This window comes from Brachyhypopomus gauderio, chromosome 14 (assembly GCF_052324685.1).
Source record: "Brachyhypopomus gauderio isolate BG-103 chromosome 14, BGAUD_0.2, whole genome shotgun sequence".
Taxonomy (NCBI): domain Eukaryota; kingdom Metazoa; phylum Chordata; class Actinopteri; order Gymnotiformes; family Hypopomidae; genus Brachyhypopomus; species Brachyhypopomus gauderio.
The window spans coordinates 1,606,428-1,631,617 of record NC_135224.1 but is presented as its reverse complement, the minus strand read 5'-3'; the positions used below and the strand labels follow the sequence as shown (position 1 = coordinate 1,631,617).

Here is a 25,190-nt window from a genome sequence, read left to right as displayed (position 1 = left end):
TTGCCACTGTACGTGTGTGCTTTACTCTCACACTCACTACTTACTTCACTGCTTATTGTGCCAGTTCGAGCCGGCACTTGGGTTCGTCTCTCAGTTTATTCACGTGGTGGTTACATCACCATACCCACCGCGAAACGGGAGCCCAGGTTTATTTTGGTCAACCAGCAAATAAACGGACTAAGTGTAATACCACCAGCGCGAGTACGAGTCAGTGATTCACCTCTCCTCTGTGTGCTTCGTGTTTCACTCGCCTGTTACCTGTCCAAGTTCACTTCTATCTGGGACAGAGTGGATATTTAAAGTTGAACTAACTCCGAAGAGCATTACTAGCATAGAATTAGACTGAATAGATCTGTCTTTATGGATCTGTCATACTAGAGCTAGAATTTTTTCCAATATCGGGACCGATACAGATATTAATATCGGATCTGTGCATCCCAAGTTGAAACCCTGCCATTTGAGACCATCAGCCAAGGTGTTGAATGACATCTCAAACACCTTGATGTGCAACACCTGTAAATAAGGACACCAGTGTAGCAAGTGACATGTTGACTCCATTACATCATCATCATGCGACGCGTTGACTCCATTACATCATCATCATGCGACACGTTGACTCCATTACATCATCATGCGACGCGTTGACTCCATTTCATCATTGTGAGCAGCTGCTGGATTCTAAGCACAACTCCTCATGCTAGCTGATGTGGGAGAATTACACTGTTAATGAGTTTGATATGAGCTTCAAGTTTATGCTGAATGGGTCTCTGGGTTAAATGGGGTTGTATTAACACGGTATGTCTCTGTGTTAAATAGGGGTGTATTAACACAGTGTGTGTTAAATGGGGGTGTATTAACACGGTGTCTGTGTTAAATGTGGGTGTTTATCTCTAAAATTCTAGAAAAAGCAGTTTCCAATCAGTTAAACCACTGTCTCCAATCAAATAGTATCCATGAAAAGTTCCAATCAGGATTTCGACCAAACCACAGCACTGAAACAGCTTTAATCGGGGTAGTGAATGATTTACTAATATCGTCCGATAATGGGCTCATCTCGTTCCATATACTGTTAGATCTTAGTGCAGCTTTTGATACTGTAGACCACAACATTTTGCTGGATAGACTAGAAAACACAGTAGGTATTAAAGGAGTCGCACTCTCCTGGTTTAGATCATATTTGACCGACTGCTTCCAATGTGTAAGTGTAATAATAAAACCAAAATCTGTGCAGGTTAAATATGGTGTCCCACAAGGGACAGTCCTAGGACCACTTCTATTCACACTGTACATGTTACCCTTGGGCGAGATTATGCATAAGCACGACATCAGTTTCCATTCCTACGCAGACGACACCCAACTACTATATTTATCGGCCAAACCCGATGATTTAGGCGCAAACAGTAAAATCGAGAAATGTGTAGAAGAGATAACACATTGGATGGCGTGTAACTTTCTAGCACTAAATCCCGATAAAACAGAATTAATAATAGTCGGGTCTAGGGCTGCGAGAGACAAGATACATAATGTAGCACTGAATCTACATTCCTTACTATAACCCCCAGCGCAGAGGTAAAGAACTTGGGCGTCACAATAGACCCAGATCTCTCGTTCGATACACACATTAATAATATAACTAGGGTAGCGTTCTTTCACTTGCGCAACATTGCTAAAATTAGAAATATATTAAATACTAGTGATGCAGAAAAACGAATCCATGCATTCATATCCTCTCGTTTAGATTATTGCAACAGTCTCCTAGCTGGATGTTCTGGTAAATCGATAAACAAACTCCAGCTGGTTCAGAACGCAGCAGCACGAGTTTTAACAAAAACTAAAGAGTTTGATCACATTAGTCCCGTACTATCTTCATTACTCTGGCTGCCAATTAGATCCCGTATCGACTATAAAATACTTTTATTAACATATAAAACGCTGCACGGCTTAGCTCCAGACTATCTTAGTGAACTTATTGAACAATATAACCCAGCGCGTTCACTTCGCTCGCAGGACGCAGGGTTATTAACTGTTCCTAGGATCAAAAAGATCACAGCAGGTGGAAAAGCCTTTTCTTTTAAAGCTTCACAACTGTGGAATAATCTTCCTGCCTCTATTCGGGACTCAGACACAGTCTCAATGTTTAAAACTCGATTAAAGACTCATCTGTTTAGTTTGGCCTTTGATTAATCTGTTACATATTTACCACATCACGTATATTTTCTCCGAGGTTCACCTGGAGAGTAACACTGCAGTCGGAGCCTACAATACCAGCATCGCTGCTCCGACACGGAATGAAAGCCTGGCGTTCATCAACAGACATTTACAGTGACAATATCATAACCCAGAACTTTCATTTTTACCTTTACTTAGTCTGATTGTGTGATTTGTGTGTGACTTGTGTAGTTGTCTGTATTTTGTGTAATTGTGTGTTAATGGGCCGCCCAATGGAGGATGGGTTCCCTTTTGAGTCTTGGTTCTCCCGAGGTTTCTTCCTATTCCCCACCATCATAGGGAGTTTTTCCTCGCCACTGTTGCCTTTGGCTTGCTCATTAGGGTTCTGGACCCATAGTATTGTTAACCTTTTAAATCCTGTAAAGCGCTTTGTGACAACATGTGTTGTGAAAAGCGCTATACAAATAAACTGATTTGATTTGATTTGTATTAACACGGTGTCTGGGTTATATGGGGGTGTATTAACACTGTCTCTGTGTGTTAAATGGGGGTGTATTAACACGGTGTCTGGGTTATATGGGGGTGTATTAACATGGTGTCTGGGTTAAATGGGTGTGTATTAACACGGTGTCTGGGTTATATGGGGGTGTATTAACACTGTCTCTGTGTGTTAAATGGGGGTGTATTAACACGGTGTCTGGGTTAAATGGGGGTGTATTAACATGGTGTCTCTGGGTTAAAGACTTTAATGATCTCATATCGGGGACGTTTGTATATTACAGCAACTCAAGTACAGGTGAGGATAAAGATAAATAAAAATAAAATAGAAAACACTATATACATGAAAAATATGTCAATACACAAACACCAAAATACGATATACATTTGTAGTCAGTAATGCAGACATGATGCGTTTCCCCAGTCTCAGTGCTGTGGGGATGAATGACACAACAGCACATTTACGTAGGCCTATATTATATTGGTAAAAAATAAGACTATGAAACTTATCATTTTTTGTGCAATCTACAGAGAATTCAGGACATTTAGTGGTTCTTAATACTACTACAATACTACAGCTGTTTTCACATGTTTAGTGGCACATGTTTAAAAGTAGTACCTCATGACTTGTATTTTGAAAAGACGTTTTGGCACTGAAGTGCTTACCAGCTAGCATGAACTCGTTAATTTACAGATGTGACCTTTTCACATCTAAATCTATCTTCACTGTGTGGGGATAAATTCACAATATAATAAGTATTTATCGCATACACCATGTGTATACTTTTGTGAATGTGAATATTGGGCGCTTTCACCTTTTTGCTTTTCGACACTCATGTCCAACTTCCATTTTATTTCGCTTACCCTGCGAAAAAATCACAGTTTAGTATTCTCTTCTCAGTCTCGGAAGAGAGAGGCAGGCCATAGTGACATTACTTTAAATGTTTATATTTTAACTTTTATAAAATCGTAAAACTTGACTTTCTTCGCATTTCGGGTTGGTCATAGTGTAGTTTTAGTATGGAGAACGGTATTAGTATACAGGCCAGTATACTGTAGTGTGAGTAGAACACAGGAGCAGTAATCATGAATATGATGGTGAATTGAAATTATCTGTCATGGCCTGGTGGTAGTGAACTGGTCTTGTGACTAGAGGGTCATGGGTTTGATCCCTAGGATGGGGTCACTGACGGCCGGCAGGCAGGCAGGCAGGCAGGCAGGCAGGCAGGCAGGCAGGCAGGCAGGCAGGCAGGCAGGCAGGCAGGCAGGCAGGCAGGCAGGCAGGCAGGCAGGCAGGCAGGCAGGCAGGCAGGCAGGCAGGCAGGCAGGCAGGCAGGCAGGCAGGCAGGCAGGCAGGCAGGCAGGCAGGCAGGCAGGCAGGCAGGCAGGCAGGCAGGCAGGCAGGCAGGCAGGCAGGCAGGCAGGCAGGCAGGCAGGCAGGCAGGCAGGCAGGCAGGCAGGCAGGCAGGCAGGCAGGCAGGCAGGCAGGCAGGCAGGCAGGCAGGCAGGCAGGCAGGCAGGCAGGCAGGCAGGCAGGCAGGCAGGCAGGCAGGCAGGCAGGCAGGCAGGCAGGCAGGCAGGCAGGCAGGCAGGCAGGCAGGCAGGCAGGCAGGCAGGCAGGCAGGCAGGCAGGCAGGCAGGCAGGCAGGCAGGCAGGCAGGCAGGCAGGCAGGCAGGCAGGCAGGCAGGCAGGCAGGCAGGCAGGCAGGCAGGCAGGCAGGCAGGCAGGCAGGCAGGCAGGCAGGCAGGCAGGCAGGCAGGCAGGCAGGCAGGCAGGCAGGCAGGCAGGCAGGCAGGCAGGCAGGCAGGCAGGCAGGCAGGCAGGCAGGCAGGCAGGCAGGCAGGCAGGCAGGCAGGCAGGCAGGCAGGCAGGCAGGCAGGCAGGCAGGCAGGCAGGCAGGCAGGCAGGCAGGCAGGCAGGCAGGCAGGCAGGCAGGCAGGCAGGCAGGCAGGCAGGCAGGCAGGCAGGCAGGCAGGCAGGCAGGCAGGCAGGCAGGCAGGCAGGCAGGCAGGCAGGCAGGCAGGCAGGCAGGCAGGCAGGCAGGCAGGCAGGCAGGCAGGCAGGCAGGCAGGCAGGCAGGCAGGCAGGCAGGCAGGCAGGCAGGCAGGCAGGCAGGCAGGCAGGCAGGCAGGCAGGCAGGCAGGCAGGCAGGCAGGCAGGCAGGCAGGCAGGCAGGCAGGCAGGCAGGCAGGCAGGCAGGCAGGCAGGCAGGCAGGCAGGCAGGCAGGCAGGCAGGCAGGCAGGCAGGCAGGCAGGCAGGCAGGCAGGCAGGCAGGCAGGCAGGCAGGCAGGCAGGCAGGCAGGCAGGCAGGCAGGCAGGCAGGCAGGCAGGCAGGCAGGCAGGCAGGCAGGCAGGCAGGCAGGCAGGCAGGCAGGCAGGCAGGCAGGCAGGCAGGCAGGCAGGCAGGCAGGCAGGCAGGCAGGCAGGCAGGCAGGCAGGCAGGCAGGCAGGCAGGCAGGCAGGCAGGTAAATTTCTTGTGGTCTCAAAAGTTCACACTGTCTATGAAACCTCACAACTGTGTCTGCTCTTGATAATATAGTCTTTGAAGATTAAATGTGGCATATTTTGTCAATTTTACACCCCAATCAAAATTTGCCCTCCACTTTTAACCCATCTGTGCAGTCACAACACACACTACTGATTACTAGGGGGCTGTGGTACCCACAGAGCAGTTGGGGTTAGGTGCCTTGCACAAGGGCACCTCAGTCATGGCTTGTCTGGGAATCAAACCCACAACCCTCTGGTCACAAGACCAGTTCCCTAACCACCAGGCCATGACTGCCTGATACATTGATTTACACTCAATGTACTGTTTTACATCGTTTTACACTCCACTGCCCTTCTGTAAAAGATCATTTGGTCTTACTTCTCTATGTAGGTACTCACTTTTAAAGACAAAATATCAATATATCAAATGACTCACTGCCAATGACTTCAATTGAGGCCAAGGTTTGATTGACTAAGCGACTGTGTGTGTGCTCCGTCTTTGTCAAATCCTTGATGACGCATACTTCACCAAGATAAGTCTTTATATCACACTGTACAGTCTGCGGGTGGCATGGTGGTGTGGTGGTTAGCGCTGTCGCCTCACAGCGAGGCGGTCTGGGTTCGATTCTCGGTCTGGGCTGCTCTGTGTGGAGTTTGCATGTTCTCCCTGTGCCTGTGTGGGTTTCCTCCGGGTACTCCGGTTTTCTCCCACGGTCCAAAGACATGCGTGTTAGGTTGATTGATCGCTCTGAATCACAACGTAGGTGTGTGTGTTGGCCGTGCGGTGGACTGGCGACCTGCCCATGGTGTATCGGCCTTCGCCCGGAGATGCTGGGATTGGCTCCGGCCCCCCCGTGACCCCGACTAGCGGGATTAAGCGGTTCAGACGATGGATGGATGATCTGCTGCCCTCTGGTTTTTATGTGTGTTTGTCAGATGGTTTTATCACATACAGAAATATAATTGCAATCATATTATGAGTAACAAAAGCTGTTATTGACAGTTAGAATGAGTTAATGCAGCAAGTCAATATTTGCAGTGTTGACCCTTCTTCTTCAGGACCTCTGCGATTCTCCGTGGGATGCTCTCAATGAACTTCTGGACCAAATCCTGACTGGTCCATTCTTGCACAATCAATGCTTGCATTTTGTCAGAATGTGTAGGTTTTTGTTTGTCCACCCGTAGGCAACCCCACACGTGAATGGTTTCAGGATGCTTTACGGTTGGCATGAGACAAGACTGGTGGTAGCGCTCACCTCGTCTTCTCCGAACGAGCTGTTTTCCGGATGTCCCAAACAATCGGAAAAGGGATTTGTCAGAGAAAATGACTTTACCCCAGTCCTCGGCGGTCCACTCCCTGTACCTTTTGCAGAATTTCAGTCTGTCCCTGATGTTTTTTCAGGAGAGAAGTGGCTTCTTTGCTGCCCTCCTTGAGACCGGGCCTCGCTCCGAGAGTCTCCGCCTCGCGGTGTGTGCAGATGCGCTCGCACCTGCCTGCTGCCATTCCTGAGCAAACTCTGCACTGCCGGTAGCCCGATCCCGCAGCTGAAACACTTTTAAGAAACGGTCCTGGCGCTTGCTGGTCTTTCTTGGGCGCCCTGGAGCTTTTTTGGCAACCTTTCTCTTTGACGTTCTTGATGATGTGATAGATTGTTGACTGTGGTGCAATCTTTCTAGCTGCGATACTCTTCCCTGTTAGGCCATTTTTGTGCAGTGCAATGAAGACTGCACGTGTTTCTTTAGTGTCCGGTGGTGTCTTTCTTACTTAATCGTGACAGATTGATCTGAAGATGAAATGTGTTTTGGGGGATAAAGTTCATTTTCTAGGCAAATATTGACTTTGCAATTAATTGCTGTTAAGCTGAGTATATAGATAGATAGATAGATAGAAGTTTATTTAATCCCGGTGGGAAATTCACATATTGCAGGAACTCCAGTACAATCAAAAACAAAATACACTATACAAACTTAAGATTAAAGAGAATGATAATAGTAATAAAATACAAAGTAAAATAAACAATAAAATAATAACCGTATCATAAATTAAAAACTTCCAAGTTTAAGTGTTTAAAGTGTCCTGCCCGTGCTCAGTCCTTCAAAAGTGTCAAAAGTGTAAAGTGTCCAAGTTTAAAGTGTCCAGCTTGTGCTCAGGTATTCAGGGAATTATTGGTGTCTGTTGGTGTCCTGGCACTGTGTGTGTTATACAGTGTGATCGCTGTTGGTACAAACGATCTCCTGTACCTCTCCTTTCTACACCTGAGCTGTCGGAGTCTGTTGCTGAAGGTGCTCTGCTGTCCGACCAACAGCCCATGGAGGGGGTGTGTATTGTGGTCCAGTATATCTGTGAGCTTGCTCTGTGACCGGTTGTTAACCACCGCCTCGAAACCATCCAATTGGTAGCCAAGAACAGAACCCGCCTTCTTGATCAGCCTGTTTAGTCTTTTCTCCTCCGCTTTTCTGATGCTGCCTCCCCAACAAACTGCCGCATGGAAAAGTGCACTCGCAACAACAGACTGATAGAAGATTCCCAGCATCTTGTTACACACATTGAATGATCTGAGCCTTCTGAGAAAATATAGCCTGCTCATCCCTTTCTTATACACGGCCTCTGTGTTAGCCTTCCAGTCCAGTTTATTGTCGAGCAGGACACCCAGGTATTTGTAGGTATCCACCCACTCGACATTCCGACCCATGATGTTAATGGGACTGATTTGTGACCCCTTTTTACTGAAATCCACCACCATCTCCTTGGTCTTATCCAAGGAGATGGTCTTATATGCAAATTGCTATTATAAAAACTGAAGCAGTAGACTTTGTAAAAGTTTATATTTGTATAATTCTCAAAACTTTTGGCCATGACTGTATATTAGACCGTGTCGTAGTGTCAGTGAAGTGTTTGTGGAGATCTTCATACTCTGAACGACGGTAGCGATGAACCGCAGGCGAGGTTTTGCTGTTCATTTCTCGTGCTTTGCCGCCCCCTGCGGGCCATATCTATTATATTCCGTCCTTCTCAAGCTTGGGCCGTAATCGCTGTGATGAATGCAGGTGATTAGCGGTAGTCGTGCACAGAAGACTCGACGCACCCTGCTTCGTTGGTTTTATTTTGATTTCAAAATGTTCAAATTGCTATTTGGATACGGTGCTGTTAAACTACAAATACATTCTGCCTGTTTGTAGAATTACATTGTTATTAGCACCTTCATAAATGTGTATTGTGATTTCATAACTGAGGTGTAGAAACTCGGCTGCGTCACTAGAGGGCGCTGTGGTGTCGGTACAGTGCACACAACTGTGTGGGTGGGCGGTTTTACTTTAAAACCATGGGCTAATCACAAACACGGCGGATATTAAAACTGCACTCAAAATCATGAAAACATAAATCTTCTAACTTCCACTAACAGTTGACAGCAGCCAAAGATTACACCCAGTGTTTAGATTTCTCCTCCTCGAAACATTTTCATGAAAGAGCTGGCTTCTATAACGGCTGGCCTGTAATCCGGGTGACTCACCACTTGACTCGCTGCATGTCATTAGAGCCAGTCGGTGGTCTTAAAATACCTTCACTGCAGTCGTATTTAAAGACTAATTTTCACTTGGCGTGGAGTCCACCCACGTTAGGTGCTGGTGGTGAAAGTTCACTTGGAGGAGTCACACACACAGGGAGGAGTCACCCACACAGGGAGGAGTCACCCCACACAGGGAGGAGTCACCCCACACCGGGAGGAGTCACCCACACAGGGAGGAGTCACCCACACGGGGAGGAGTCACCCCACACAGGGAATAGTCACCCCACACCGGGAGGAGTCACCCACACAGGGAGGAGTCACCCACACACACCAGGAGGAGATACCCACCCACACAGGGAGGAGTCACTCACACAGGGAGGAGTCACTCACACAGGGAGGAGTCACCCACACAGGGAGGAGTCACCCAACACCGGGAGGAGTCACCCACACAGGGAGGAGTCACCCACACCGGGAGGAGTCACCCCACACCAGGAGGAGTCACCCACACACACCAGGAGGAGATACCCACCCACACAGGGAGGAGTCACTCACACAGGGAGGAGTCACTCACACAGGGAGGAGTCACCCACACAGGGAGGAGTCACCCACACAGGGAGGAGTCACCCAACACCGGGAGGAGTCACCCACACAGGGAGGAGTCACCCACACAGGGAGGAGTCACCCACACCGGGAGGAGTCACCCACACAGGGAGGAGTCACCCACACACACCAGGAGGAGATACCCACACACACCAGGAGGAGATACCCACCCACACAGGGAGGAGTCACCCACACAGGGAGGAGTCACACACACAGGGAGGAGTCACTCACACACCAGGAGGAGTCACTCACACTGGGAGGAGTCACCCAACACCGGCAGGAGTCACACACACAGGGAGGAGTCACACACACAGGGAGGAGTCACCCACACAGGCAGGAGTCACACACACAGGCAGGAGTCACACACACTGGGAGGAGTCACCCCACACCGGCCCCTCCAGCTCTCCCTCGCTCCTCATTAAAGGCCAGCTCTGCATTATTGAAGACAACACTGCCTTTAAAGTGCAGCGCCACTCTCACTCCCTTTTCCTGAGGTTTATTAGAAACTCTACCGTTCCACTGCAACATACGTGTGTCGTTTCCGTGCCGGTTCCCCGGGGCACCGTTTTACTGGTAGAAAAGGTCTCGCGCCCTGTCGGACAGTTCTAAAAGTGTTCTGAGCTCGCGCCTCCCGACAACGGCTCGGCTGAATTCCCACTGCGTGATTTGAACGGACCTGCGGTTTCGTGGACGGGTGGCGATAGGGGCCCCACGGGGGAGAGGCCAGGCTTTAATTCAACGCTTTTGGTTCGTTTTATTCATTTCGCCTATTTACGCTACACCGGAACAGAGTCGCGGTTATTGAAGTCTGCCCCACACCGAACGTGCGCATCTCTGCATGAAGATGGAGTCGGTTCCTCCGGTTCCTCCGCCCGTGTGGCCGGACGCATGACTTTATTAAAGATCAGACTGATAAATGTGGCCGCGGATGGACAGAAACATCCGGCCGTCTCGTGCACCTGCGTCTGGCTGTAGTCTGCAGTTTCGTGTAGATTAAAGACCAAAACCATTTTCGTCCTCGCCATGTGCTAATAATTGTGCGCGGTGGCTGCTGTAGTGTAGTAGACAAACGCATTCTACGAAACATTACCTTAAAATGTTGTCTTTAAACTCACGACACAGCTCCCCTCAAAACAGACTACACTAAGGCAAATTCGTTTATATATATATAATTTCTAAACACTGTATGACACACGTGAACAGAACCAGTAATAAGAACTTAAAATAAAACAAACCAACATTCAGATTTTCTGCCTAAATTATAACACACACAACCAAATAAACACCTGGGTGGAGGTCAAATAAACACCTGGGTGGAGGTCAAATAAACACCTGGGTGGAGGTCAAATAAACACCTGGGTGGAGGTCAGTCGGCCTGTGGAATTAACGGACTCCTCTGATCGGCAGCACAACTGCATTAGAATGAAAATATTATATTCCGTTGCTGTTTTTTAATTATATATTTTTGAAAATATTTATTTGTTCACTAAAAGTAATTAAATGATAATGAAATGATGCGTATCCTGTACTCGTGCGGTGGTCTTCCTGTGTGTTGTTGTTTTCTGAGTCTTGTCACCCAGGTAACCACTCTATGATTGCAGCAAATATTGATAAAACCCGCGATGCTTTTAAACAATGAAAACACAAACCTGGATGTGTGTCCCCTCTCAAAGACGTGAGAATTACTTTCTGTTGTCATTTCTCTCTCCGTTTCTCTATCTCTGGCAGTCTCGCTTTTTTCAAATTTAAACAGCACGATATAATCTGTCACTGCCTTTCACAGACGAATAAACACTGCTTGCTATTCAGAGCGAGACCGAGAGGCGTCTCCGCAGGTCTGTGGCTGTGTGTCTGTCTGGGGCTTCACGAGGGAACGAGGGAACGAGGGAACAAGGGAACGAGGGAATGAGGGAACGAGGGAATGAGGGAACGAGGGAACGAGGGAACAAGGGAACGAGGGAACGAGGGAACGAGGGAACAAGGGAACGAGGGAACAAGGGAACGAGGGAACGAGGGTTACTCGTGCTCCCTCCAACATCCCCTACCTGGGATTTAGATGCTGTGATTACGTGGATGCTTTTCAGAGGAGGACCTGCCTGTGTGTGTGTGTGTGTGTGTGTGTGTGTGTGTGTGTGTGTGTGTGTGTGTGTGTGTGTGTGTGTGTGTGTGTGTGTGGATGGATGTGTCTGTGCCTTCAGTAATAAACTGTGAATTTACAGGGTGGCTGCTATGACCTCATGATAATAAGACGCCATTTCTCGGCGGGGAAGCCAAGCTGTGTCAGGTGCTTTTGTCTGTGTGTGACGAGGCTCATTACATGTGCAGCTGAGTGCTAGGGCTGCTCCTCTCCCCTCCCCTCTCTCCTCTCCCCTCTCTCATCTCCTCTCCCCTCTCCTCTCCTCCCCTCCCCCTCCTCCCCTCCTCTCTCATCTCCTCCCCTCCCCTCTCTCCTCCCCTCCCCTCTCTCCTCCCCTCCCCTCTCTCATCTCCTCTCCTCTCTCCTCTCCTCCCCTCTCATCTCCTCCCCTCCCCTCTCCTCTCCTCCCCTCCCCCTCCTCCCCTCCTCTCTCATCTCCTCTCCTCCCCTCCCCTCTCTCCTCCTCCCCTCCCCTCTCCTTTCCTCTCCTCTCTCCTCCACTCCCTCTCTCCTCTCCTCCCCTCCCCTCTCCTCTCCTCTCCTCTCATCCACTCCCTCTCTCCTCTCCTCTCATCCACTCCCTCTCTCCACTCCTCTCCTCCACTCCTCTCCTCCACTCCCTCTCTCCACTCCTCTCCTCCACTCCCTCTCTCCACTCCTCTCCTCCACTCCCTCTCTCCACTCCTCTCCTCCACTCCCTCTCTCCACTCCTCTCCTCCACTCCCTCTCTCCACTCCTCTCCTCCACTCCCTCTCTCCACTCCTCTCCTCCACTCCCTCTCTCCTCTCCTCTTCGATTCTACACTTTATCTTTCAGTCTCTCTTCACTCCCATGTCATTTTGCTGTGTGTTTAGCTGTTGTGTGTGCAGCTCGTCCAGTCCTGTGTTCTCTTCTTTTAACATCGTCTCTCTCTGTGTTCAGCTGTCTGTTCCCTCTCAGTCATATAAACTCCCAAACTGGGAGATCAACTCTGCTGATTGGCTGATTGGCCTGGCTGACTGTCACCGTGACGTAGTCTGATGGTTCTGGTCAGAAGATCTGCTGGAGGCTCAAACAGTGTTCAGCAGGGTCGGGGTTAGTGTTGGGTTTAAGTGTTAGGTTTTAGGGTTAGTGTTAGGTTTATGGGTTAGTGTTGGTTTTAGGGTTAGTGTTAGGTTTTAGGGTTAGTGATGGTTTTAGGGTTAGTGTTTGGTTAGTGTTTGGTTAGTGCAGGGTGGGGTTTTAGGCACAGGGTGGGGGTGTAGGTGTAGGGTGGGGGTGTGGGTGTAGGTGCAGGGTGGGGGTGTGGGTGTAGGGTGGGGGTGTGGGTGTAGGATGGGGGTGTAGATGCAAGGCGGGGGTGTAGGTGTAGGGTGGGGGTGTGGGTGTAGGGTGGGGGTGTGGGTGTAGGGTAGGGGTGTAGGTGCAGGGTGGGGGTGTAGGTGTAGGGTGTGGGTGTAGATGCAAGGCGGGGGTGTAGGTGTAGGGTGGGGGTGTGGGTGTAGGGTGGGGGTGTAGGTGCAGGGTGTGGGTGTGGGTGTAGGGTGGGGGTGTGGGTGTAGGTGCAGGGTGTGGGTGTGGGTGTAGGGTGGGGTGTGGTATAGGTGCAGGGTGTGGGTGTGGGTGTAGGGTGGGGGTGTGGGTGTAGGTGCAGGGTGTGGGTGTGGGTGCAGGGTGGGGGTGTGGGTGTAGGGTGTGGGTGTAGGTGCAGGGTGGGGGTGTAGGTGTAGGGTGTGGGTGTAGATGCAAGGCGGGGGTGTAGGTGTAGGGTGGGGGTGTGGGTGTAGGGTGGGGGTGTAGGTGCAGGGTGTGGGTGTGGGTGTAGGGTGGGGGTGTGGGTGTAGGTGCAGGGTGTGGGTGTGGGTGCAGGGTGGGGGTGTGGGTGTAGGGTGTGGGTGTAGGTGCAGGGTGGGGGTGTAGGGTGTGGGTGTGGGTGTAGGTGCAGGGTGGGGGTGTGGGTGTAGGTGCAGGGTGGGGGTGTAGGGTGTGGGTGTGGGTGTAGGTGTAGGGTGGGGGTGTGTGTGTAGGGTGTGGGTGTAGGTGCAGGGTGGGGGTGTGGGTGTGGGTGTAGGTGCAGGGTGGGGGTGTGGGTGTAGGTGCAGGGTGGGGGTGTGGTGTGGGTGTAGGTGCAGGGTGGGGGTGTGGTGTGGGTGTAGGTGCAGGGTGGGGGTGTGGTGTGGGTGTAGGTGCAGGGTGGGGGTGTGGTGGGGGTGTAGGTGCAGGGTGTGGGTGTAGGGTGTAGGTGCAGGGTGGGGGTGTGGGTGTAGGGTGTGGGTGTGGGTGTAGGTGCAGGGTGGGGGTGTGGTGGGGGTGTAGGTGCAGGGTGTGGGTGTAGGGTGTGGGTGTGGGTGTAGGTGCAGGGTGGGGGTGTGGGTGTAGGGTGTGGGTGTGGGTGTAGGTGCAGGGTGGGGGTGTGGGTGTAGGGTGTGGGTGTAGGTGCAGGGTGGGGGTGTGGTGTGGGTGTAGTCTCATGCTGCTTTTAGCCCCCAAAGCTCAGAGGCAGGAGCCATCTGACAACATGGGATTTGTTAAACGCTCCTCTATTAAACATATTCTTCTTTATCTTCTGTGATGGGAGGAGAGGAGGGCGATGGGGAGGAAGCATCTGTCTCCTTTCTTCTCACACTCGCCTCCTTAATTACGCAGCACAATGGCATTGAGATGTGTGTGTAATCTGGCCGTATAATCACGCTGGCTGCTAGCTGCTGAACCAACCCCCCCCCCCCCCCCCCCCCCCCCCCTATGCACTAATTCAATATAAATGTAAATTACTGAGCGAGAAGAATAAAGAAATTTCAATCTGTTTACATGTTTAATCACAATAAAAGCGTGCTGCATGAAATATGAAAGGGAGACGGAGCACAATTATTTTATAAGGGGGATGACAAGTGCTTGAGGCGCTGTTTGAAGTGTGTGTGTGTGTGTGTGTGTGTGTGTGTGTGTGTGTGTGTGTGTGTGTGTGTGTGTGTAACTAAGGATAATATGTCTAATTGTGTTGGGATTGAACAGAATGGAGAGCCTGTGTGTGTATGTGTGTGTGTGTGTGTGTGTGTGTGTGTGTGTGTGTGTGTGTGTGTGTGTGTGTGTGTCCGATACAGCACTCTACATCATGTACATGTTCCTGTGGTCTTAAAACTTCACAGTGTGTATCAACTTTCATTTCAGCTCACATTTCCATGGATAAACTGATTTCAAGACCTTTGTTCAGAAAAAAATTGTTGCTTTGTGAAATGTATTTGAATGTTTATTATCCAAAAGTTATACTTAATTTTAAACATTTTATAGCACACACACACACACACACACACACACACACACACACACACACACACACACACACACACACACACACACACACACACACACATAATGTTTGTGATTTAAATCATTAGTATGTTTTGTTAGTATTAAATCATTAGTATGCTTGTTTACCCCCTGGATTCCTCTTTAGCTCCGTCCCTTTCAGACTGTCATGACTACAGTTCTTTGGAGGAGGAGTCAAACTCGACAAAACAGTTCCCTCACTGGCCCCGCCTCTCATAACTGCGAGGGAGGGTTTGCTACTCACACCCTCCCTCACATACCTCACACTTCCTCACCATAACTAACCATAATTCTTTCCCCAAAACCCTAACCTTAATCCTAAATCCTAACCCCTAATCCTGACCCTCTCTGCATTGTGAGGTCATTGTGAGCTGCCTTGGCAAAACTGCATATGAGCACTTTTGATAAAAGCCTCTTTATTAAATCTGTTCAGAAAGGTCCCATGTAATAGTGATATCAGTAGTTGGGGAACAGCTTTACTAGAGAACATGTTTACTAGGGAACAGTTTTACTAGAGAACATGTTTACTAGGGAATGTTTACTAAGGAACAACTTTACTAGAGAACATGTTAACTAGGGAACATGTTTATAGGGAACATGTTTACTCAGGAACAACCTTACTAGGGAACATGTTAACTAGGGAACATGTTTACCAGGGAACATGTTTACTAGGGAACATGTTTACTAGGGAACGTTTACTAAGGAACAACTTTACTAGAGAACATGTTAACTAGGGAACATGTTTACTAGTGAACAGCTTTACTAAGGAACAACTTTACTAGAGAACATGTTAACTAGGGAACATGTTTATAGGGAACATGTTTACTCAGGAAACAGCTTTACTAGGGAACATGTTTACTAGGGAGTTTTTCCTCGCCACTGTCGCCTTTGGCTTGCTCATTAGGGATATGGACCCATAGTATTGTTAACCATGTAAATCCTGTAAAGCGCTTTGTGACAACGTGTTGTGAAAAGCGCTATATAAATAAATTTGACTTTGACTAGGGAAAATGTTTACTGGATCAGTTTACTTAATAGGAACTTCCATTTATTATTCTATTTTATGGATGTTGAGACTTGCCTGTAACACTGTTTAATTCTGATCACTAATGAAATTTGTATTAGAATTCAGTACATGGTGGACAGGAAGTAAAGATCAAACCAAAGCTTATTTAAAATAATTTAAAGATAATTTTTTCCTCTTGACAAAGTTTTAGCATCATGTTTGAAAAGTTGAAAAAAGTTGAACGGACTGATATTTGCAGACTCAGTTTATCTGACAACGAGGAACAGATTCAATGGTCTGGGAATTGGTTTCATTTTTGTATATTCATTTGCATGATAATCAGGATCAAAGGTCAGGGGTCAAACTGCTTAATAATTTCTTAATACTGCAGTTTTTACGTGGTCACGTTGTCGTGGTGACACACAAATCTGAACCTCACCTCCTGTCATTGTGTAGGTTTCCTTGACAACAAAAGAAAGAAGCTGTGGCTGAAGGAGTCAGAGTCCAAGAAGAAGTGGGCTCCGCCCCCCTCCACTCTGATTGGTCCCTGGTTCTGAAGGATACTTATGACTCTTTTTGTGTCAGCAGTAAATTCAGAGTTTCTACCCAAACATAAAACGTATTCCTCATATATATTACCCTATTAAAATCAAATATGTCATGCCATAATGCCATGCCAGTAATTGCCTTTCTTAATGAGCTGACAGCAGTATTATATCCAATAGCAACCCTTCACTTCATTGGCCTCCTTTCCTGATGAAAGATGTGGTGTTTGTGCCGGCTGGACAGCACTGGGAGACCAAGACCACATTCTCAGACTGACCTGAAGACAGTACAGCACTGCACTCCTCACGCCGAGACCTTTGACCTTTAGCTGGCTTTACAGACCTTTAACTGTCTGTAAAAATCTGTCTTGAAAAAAGTCTTTGATGTTAATCTGAGAGGAATTGTTTTGAAAAATACACCATGTGTGTTGTCAGGGCTGCAGACCTGGCTCTGTACAGCAGCTGTTTGACAAGAGCAGAGAGACTTCATCCCTTATAGAACAGCAGAGATACTTAATCCCTTATAGAACAGCAGAGAGACTTCACCTCTTATAGAACAGCAGAGATACTTAATCCCTTATAGAACCGCAGAGAGACTTCACCTCTTATAGAACAGCACATATACTTTACCCCTTATAGAACCGCAGATAGACTTCATGCCTTATAGAACAGCAGAGATACTTAATCCCTTATAGAACAGCAGAGAGACTTCATCCCTTATAGAACAGCTGAGATACTTCATCCCTTATAGAACAGCAGAGATACTTAATCCCTTATAGAACAGCAGAGAGACTTCACCTCTTATAGAACAGCAGAGAGACTTCACCTCTTATAGAACAGCACAGATACTTCACCCCTTATAGAACCGCAGATAGACTTCATCCCTTATAGAACAGCAGAGAGACTTATGCCCTTATAGAACAGCACAGAGACTTCACCCCTTATAGAACAGCAGAGAGACTTCACCCCTTATAGAACCGCAGATAGACTTATCCCCTTATAGAACAGCAGAGAGACTTCACCCCTTATAGAACAGCAGAGAGACTTCACCCCTTATAGAACCGCAGAAAGACTTGTCCCCTTATAGAACAGCACAGAGACTTCACCCCTTATAGAACCTCAGATAGACTTCATCCCTTATAGAACAGCAGAGAGACTTCACCCCTTATAGAACCGCAGATAGACTTATCCCCTTATAGAACAGCAGAGAGACTTCACCCCTTATAGAACAGCAGAGAGACTTCACCCCTTATAGAACCGCAGAAAGACTTGTCCCCTTATAGAACAGCACAGAAACTTCACCCCTTATGGAACAGCAGAGAGACTTCACCCCTTATAGAACCGCAGAAAGACTTATCCCCTTATAGAACAGCACAGAGACTTCACCCCTTATAGAACAGCAGAGAGACTTAATCCCTTATAGAACAGCAGAGAGACTTCATCCCTTATAGAACAGCTGAGATACTTCATCCCTTATAGAACAGCAGAGATACTTAATCCCTTATAGAACAGCAGAGAGACTTCACCTCTTATAGAACAGCAGAGAGACTTCACCTCTTATAGAACAGCACAGATACTTCACCCCTTATAGAACCGCAGATAGACTTCATCCCTTATAGAACAGCAGAGACTTATCCCCTTATAGAACAGCACAGAGACTTCACCCCTTATAGAACAGCAGAGAGACTTCACCCCTTATAGAACAGCAGAGAGACTTCACCCCTTATAGAACCGCAGAAAGACTTATCCCCTTATAGAACAGCACAGAGACTTCACCCCTTATAGAACCTCAGATAGACTTCATCCCTTATAGAACAGCAGAGAGACTTATCCCCTTATAGAACAGCACAGAGACTTCACCCCTTATAGAACAGCAGAGAGACTTCACCCCTTATGGAACAGCAGAAAGACTTATCCCCTTATAGAACAGCACAGAGACTTCACCCCTTATAGAACAGCAGAGAGACTTCACCCCTTATAGAACCGCAGAAAGACTTATCCCCTTATAAAACAGCAGAGAGACTTCACCTCTTATAGAACAGCAGAGAGACTTCACCCCTTATAGAACAGCACAGAGACTTCACCCCTTATAGAACAGCAGATAGACTTCATCCCTTATAGAACAGCAGAGAGACTTATCCCCTTATAGAACAGCACAGAGACTTCACCCCTTATAGAACAGCAGAGAAACTTCACCCCTTATAGAACCGCAGATAGACTTATCCCCTTATAGAACAGCACAGAGACTTCACCCCTTATAGAACAGCAGATAGACTTATCCCCTTATAGAACAGCACAGAGACTTCTCCCCTAATAGAACAGCAGAGAGACTTCACCTCTTATAGAACAGCACAGAGACTTCTCCCCTAATAGAACAGCAGAGAGACTTATCCCCTTATAGAACAGCAGAGAGACTTCACCTCTTATAACACAGCAGAGATACTTCACCCCTTATAGAACAGCACAGAAGCCTCTTCATCAATAGAACAGCACAGATATCTCTCCTGTAATAAATAACTACTGAGACTTCTACACTATGATTTGAGTATATTATTTGTGTGTATGATTTGATCTGTGTGTGTAAATCTGTGTATAAAGTATGTGTATGATTTAGTCTATATGTGGAATCTGAGTATAAATTATGATAAGTGTGTGATATGTGTATATGATTTGATCTGTGTATGATTTGTTGATCTGTGCGTGTGATTTGTTGTGTGTGTGATTTGTGTATGATGTGATCTGTGCGTGTGAGCTGTGTGAAATCTGTGTGTTTGATATGTGTGTGCGATCACTTCAGTGTTTACTTACAGACTTTAAACACACTGAAGCATTGAAGCATTTTGTATTAGTGGCATTGAATCTGAGCCACAGGAGAAACTGGCATGTTCTTCCCATGTTTTTGTTTCAAGTGTAGTGAATGCCTACCGCTTCACACAAACATGTGTCTGTAGACTGCTGGGAGGATGAGCGTGGCCGTCTGTAGACTGACTAGAGAAGGTCATGAAGAATCTGACCAAATGATCGACACACTGATGGACAGAGGGAGTCCTCTGTAAGACCAGGAGAGGGAGGGAGAGAGAGATGGAGGAGGGAGAGAGAGATGGATGAAGGGAGAGAGAGATGGAGGGAGGGAGAGAGAGAGATGGAGGAGGGAGAGAGATGGAGGGAGTAGAGATGGAGGGGAGAAAGATGGAGGAGAGAGATGGAGGGAGGAGAGAGGGAGAGACCTGAATTATTTACCTTCCTAAGTGAAGTGAAGTGTACAACAGTGGTTCTGTGGTTCTGTAGGCCTGATCTAACCACTCTATCAATATTTCAGGCAGCTCCCCACATTGAGCTCCAGGTCCCCTGGGCTTTCATGGTCGTGCCACATTGGGTCTTGGTTTCATTTTGTTTCAGGTCGTGCAAGACATTTACCTTACATCTGAAGACTTCAGACTCTTCTCATCTCACAACTTTTGGGGCTGGCTGTGTGTTCTGTCTCTGCCTCCATGTGCAGGTTTCTCTACGGCACCCTGTCATCCTGGCATCAGCTGAACTTTGGAGCTGGGTGTTTCTGGCTTTGGGACACTGGCCTTTTCTGGAGGGTTTCTTTATTTTTTCCCCCCTAAAAACAATATGTCAATACATTTTCAAAATTTCAACAAGAAATGTTTCCCATGATCCTTTGCTCTCTGTGATGACTCAGATGTATTTGTTTGCTTATTTATTGCGTCTCATTGTGATTGGAGCAGAAAGAAAGTGATCCCACAAATCACCATGCTTCACCACACCAGCCTCGACCCCGGGAGACCGCATATCCCAGGATTCTGCTGTGGTGCAGAACAGGCATCATTAGCATGTGTCTAGCTGGAACGTGCTGTATAATTCATGGGAATGTGCATGTGTGCACGACCTGCAGAGACACGGCGTCTGTGTGGGCGTCTCGGAGGGTTTAATTAGACAGCACCTCGGTCCCCGCACTGCCGTCCCCACACCGCCGTCCCCACACCGCTGTCCCCACACCGCTGTCCCCACACCGCTGTCCCCACCCCGCTGTCCCCGCACTGCCGTCCCCACACCGCTGTCCCCACACCGCTGTCCCCATAACGCCGTCCCCACACCGCTGTCCCCATAACGCCGTCCCCACACCACCGTCCACCTAAACACTGTCCCCGCACTGCCGTCCCCACACCGCTGTCCCCACACCGCCGTCCCCACCCCGCCGTCCCCACCCCGCTGTCCCCATAACGCCGTCCCCACACCGCTGTCCCCATAACGCCGTCCCCACACCACCGTCCACCTAAACACTGTCCCCGCACTGCCGTCCCCACACCGCTGTCCCCACACCGCCGTCCCCACCCCGCCGTCCCCACCCCGCTGTCCCCACACCGCTGTCCCCATAACGCCGTCCCCACCCCGCTGTCCCCACACCGCTGTCCCCATAACGCCGTCCCCACACCGCCGTCCCCACACCGCCGTCCACCTAAACACTGTCCCCACACCGCTGTCCCCATAACGCCGTCCCCACACCGCCGTCCACCTAAACACTGTCCCCGCACTGCCGTCCCCATAACGCCGTCCCCGCACCCAGCACAGACTCATTTCACAACCCACTAGGAGTTCAATCTTCCCCTGCAGGCAACAGGGAAGAGGAAAGGATAACGCACCTATCTGTCGTGAATGTTCACGAGTGTGTGTGAACATGTGTGTGTGTGTGTGTGAACATGTGTGTGTGTGTGTGTGTGTGTGTGTGTGAACTCTGTCGGTGAGTCTACTTATGTTATTTTGCTTTTCCTACTCTGCATCCTTTATGGTGTATTTCAAATGTTTTGGTCTCAGTCGGACACTAGGTGGCGCTGTTTGTTAGGGATCTGTGTGTGTTAGGGTTACTTCTTCCCATAGGAGAACACTGGAAGCACAGAAATCAGGCCTCACCATCAACACTGAGGGTAGTATTTTTTTCTCTGACAACGTAATCACTTCCAAAAAATATATCATTAGTAGAATTCAGGATCATACAGGAAATGCTCAGAACCACTGGCACATGTTTGAGCCAAAATAAATCACAGAGACTAGGTCAAAGTCAATGTCAAAGTTATTTATATAGCACTTTTTACAACACGTCAAAAGCAGCTTTACAATCGTATGGGTCCAGATTCCTAACGAGCAAGACAGAGGTGACAGTGGCAAGAAAAACTCCCTAAGGTGAGAATCCTGAAGATGAAACCTGCACAGTGTGAGTATCTAATGGGATACTGCAGGGATAGATCTAGGAATAGATCTGTGGGGGTAGATCTACAGGGATAGATCTACGGGGGATAGATCTGTGGGGATAGATCTGGGGATAGATCTGTGGGGGTAGATCTAGGGGGATAGATCTGTGGGGATAGATCTGGGGATAGATCTGTGGGGGTAGATCTAGGGGGATAGATCTAGGGGGATAGATCTAGAGGGATAGATCAATGGGGATAGCTCTGTGGGGATAGATCTACGGGGATAGATCTACGGGGGATAGATCTGTGGGGATAGATCTATGGGGATAGATCTGTGGGAATAGATCTACAGGGATAGATCTAGGGGGATAGATCTGCGGGGGTAGATCTGGGGATAGATCTGTGGGGGTAGATCTAGGGGGATAGATCTGTGGGGATAGATCTACAGGGATAGATCTAGAGGGATAGATCTAGGGGGATAGATCAATGGGGATAGATCTGTGGGGATAGATCTACGGGGGATAGATCTATGGGGATAGATCTGTGGGGATAGATCTATGGGGATAGATCTGTGGGGATAGATCTGTGGGGATAGATCTATGGGGGATCGATCTAGGGGGATAGATCTGTGGGGATAGATCTACAGGGATAGATCTATGGGGATAGATCTAGGGGGATAGATCTGTGGGGATAGATCTATGGGGATAGATCTAGGGGGATAGATCTGTGGGGATAGATCTAGGGGGATAGATCTGTGGGGATAGATATATGGGGATAGATCTAGGGGGATAGATCTATGGGGATAGATCTGTGGGGATAGATCTGTGGGGATAGATCTACGGGGATAGATCTGTGGGGATAGATCTACGGGGATAGATCTATGGGGGATAGATCTGTGGGAATAGATCTACAGGGATAGATCTGTGGGGATAGATCTACGGGGATAGATCTATGGGGGATAGATCTAGGGGGATAGATCTGTGGGGATAGATCTGCGGATAGACCAATGATCTATTAAACACTGGAACACTGTGACCCTTCAACCAATTATCTATTAAACACTGGAACATTGTGACCCTTCAGCCAATGATCTATTAAACACTGGAACACTGTGACCCTTTAGCCAATGATCTATTAAACACAGGAACACTGTGACCCTTCAGCCAATGATCTATTAAACACAGGAACACTGACCCTTCAACTAATGATCTATTAAACACAGGAACACTGTGACCCTTTAGCCAATGATCTATTAAACACAGGAACACTGTGACCCTTTAGCCAATGATCTATTAAACACAGGAACACTGTGACCCTTCAGCCAATGATCTATTAAACACAGGAACACTGTGACCCTTTAGCCAATGATCTATTAAACACTGGAACACTGTGACCCTTCAGCCAATGATCTATTAAACACTGGAACACTGTGACCCTTTAGCCAATGATCTATTAAACACAGGAACACTGTGACCCTTCAGTCAATGATCTATTAAACACTGGAACACTGTGACCCTTTAGCCAATGATCTATTAAACACTGGAACACTGTGACCCTTCAGTCATTGATCTATTAAACACTGGAACACTGTGACCCTTTAGCCAATGATCTATTAAACACTGGAACACTGTGACCCTTTGGCCAATGATCTATTAAACACAGGAACACTGTGACCCTTTAGCCAATGATCTATTAAACACTGGAACACTGTGACCCTTCAGTCAATGATCTATTAAACACTGGAACACTGTGACCCTTTAGCCAATGATCTATTAAACACTGGAACACTGTGACCCTTTAGCCAATGATCTATTAAACACTGGAACACTGTGACCCTTTAGCCAATGATCTATTAAACACAGGAACACTGTGACCCTTCAGTCAATGATCTATTAAACACAGGAACACTGTGACCCTTTAGCCAATTATCTATTAAACACTGGAACACTGTGACCCTTCAACTAATGATCTATTAAACACTGGAACACTGTGACCCTTCAGTCATTGATCTATCTGTTAAACACTGGAGCACTGTGAGCCTTCAGGCATTCAGAATGTTTTTAATTCTTTTTGTACCTTGTATGTGAGCATGAAAAAATAAAATTACATCTGTCAATATCTGTTACTTTTTACATGTGATTATGATAAAACTTTGATTAGCCTGTAATACACCTTCAGTACTGTGGCCAAGTACACAGTTCAGTATATCTTCATGGTCTCGTATGAGAAAACACCAATTCAAAGGAGGAGACAAACCTTACTGGGAATGTCAGAGTTCCCTGATGAACCCTGGTTGGGTGAACTAACCCTAACCCTGGTTGGATGAACTAACCCTAACCCTGGTTGGATGAACTAACCCTAACCCTGGTTGGGTGAACTAACCCTAACCCTGGTTGGATGAACTAACCCTAACCCTGGTTGGATGAACTAACCCTAACCCTGGTTGGATGAATGCTTCATGTTTGTTGAGTACATCAGTGGGCACCAACTCCACACATAGCACTTCTTCTTCTTCTTTAAATTATGTTTATTAATGTCTATGGTTATTTGCACTTCTATACATCAGTTTTAAATTCCCATTGAAGTTTGAGTTTGTATTTATTTGCAATACTAGGTAATGACATTGATTCCTGTAGTTTAGTGGTAGTCTGTTTCAAGGGTTTCTTGAACTCTGACCTATCTGTGCTAATATCTAGGATGAATTCTGTGAACAGATGCAAAGCACTTTGTAAGTTGCCCTGGATCAGAGCGTCTGCTAAATGCCCTAAATGTGAATGTGAACATTTTGCACAGCGGCGGGTGCCGATGCTTGTGCAGAAAGAAACGATGACACATCATCTCGTGTGGGGCTCCGTAGGAGAGAGTCTGAGTTTATGCAGTAATTACACAGTTGTTTGCCGTGGTCCCTAGGGTATGTTATCTAGCGCAGTAGGGCCCTGGCTAGGGTGAGTTCTCCACATCACTGCCTGAGCGTCTGTTGGAAGGGCAAACAGCAGCACGATCGAAGGTGGGGTGAGAAATTGGTGCCATAAAGTCTGTAGTGTTGATGAGAAAACTGAACACGTTTGCTCACTCAGTGGTTACGCCCCACACAGTACTGGCAACTTTATGAGCTACTGTTCTCTTACAGGTGAAATTTACAGTCATACTACTGTAGACTGTGGCACATCTCATTACAGAACTTGCCTGCCACTTTCTAACGTCACGGGTCAGTTTGTTATTTGGGTGGTAACATTTTCAGCACAGCAATGACACTGGCATAATAGTGACACTTGATAGAGAATGCAATGTTCAGAAAGTCTTCTGTCATCCAAAAATATCTGGAATATGCTGGGCTCAAATTATGTTTTTTTATCAGACCACTGACAGTCAGGGCTAACTCAAATTACTGATGGTCAAGGTTAACTCAAGCCGTGTTTGGTATCAGATGGGCTCTTAAAAATGTGAAATGTGCCATATTTGTCAATTGTGATTTCAGAATCAACACTGGTTTACTAACCAGTATACAAGGAGAAGACCACCAACTAGACAAGAATGAATAAGAGTGAATGAATGAATGAGACTGAATGAATGAATAAAACTGAGATGTATATAGCGCCTTTGAAGAACCCAAGGTCACTTTACAATTAGAACAGGTACAGGATATCTATGCCAGGGAATTCGACAGCTAATACTGAAAATATGATTACAAACACTGAAAATAAGAAATACTTCTGACTCCAGAACCCTAAACTTCTC

The 25,190-nt window shown here is 47.6% G+C and overlaps 2 protein-coding genes across 5 annotated transcripts in view; both read left to right on the top strand.

Moving 5' to 3' along the window:
• The window catches only part of dnajb6b (DnaJ heat shock protein family (Hsp40) member B6b), a 32,778-nt gene extending 13,433 nt beyond the window's left edge, over positions 1–19,345 (top strand). For 3 of the 4 annotated variants that reach the window (XM_076973523.1, XM_076973521.1, XM_076973522.1), the window contains exon 9: positions 16,169–19,345. In XM_076973523.1, the coding sequence (XP_076829638.1) occupies positions 16,169–16,269 (101 nt within the window). In that variant the 3' untranslated portion in view covers positions 16,270–19,345. The remainder of the gene's footprint in view (positions 1–16,168) is intronic. The other variant, XM_076973520.1, reaches the window with a different exon arrangement.
• LOC143475427 (uncharacterized) lies at positions 5,599–11,171 on the top strand. Its single transcript, XM_076973287.1, has 4 exons — positions 5,599–5,619; positions 7,365–7,475; positions 8,779–10,585; positions 10,632–11,171. The coding sequence occupies exons 1-3, from the start codon at positions 5,599–5,601 to the stop codon at positions 9,757–9,759; spliced, it is 1,113 nt and encodes a 370-aa protein (XP_076829402.1). The 3' UTR covers positions 9,760–10,585; positions 10,632–11,171.
• Positions 19,346–25,190: the final 5,845 nt, after the last annotated feature.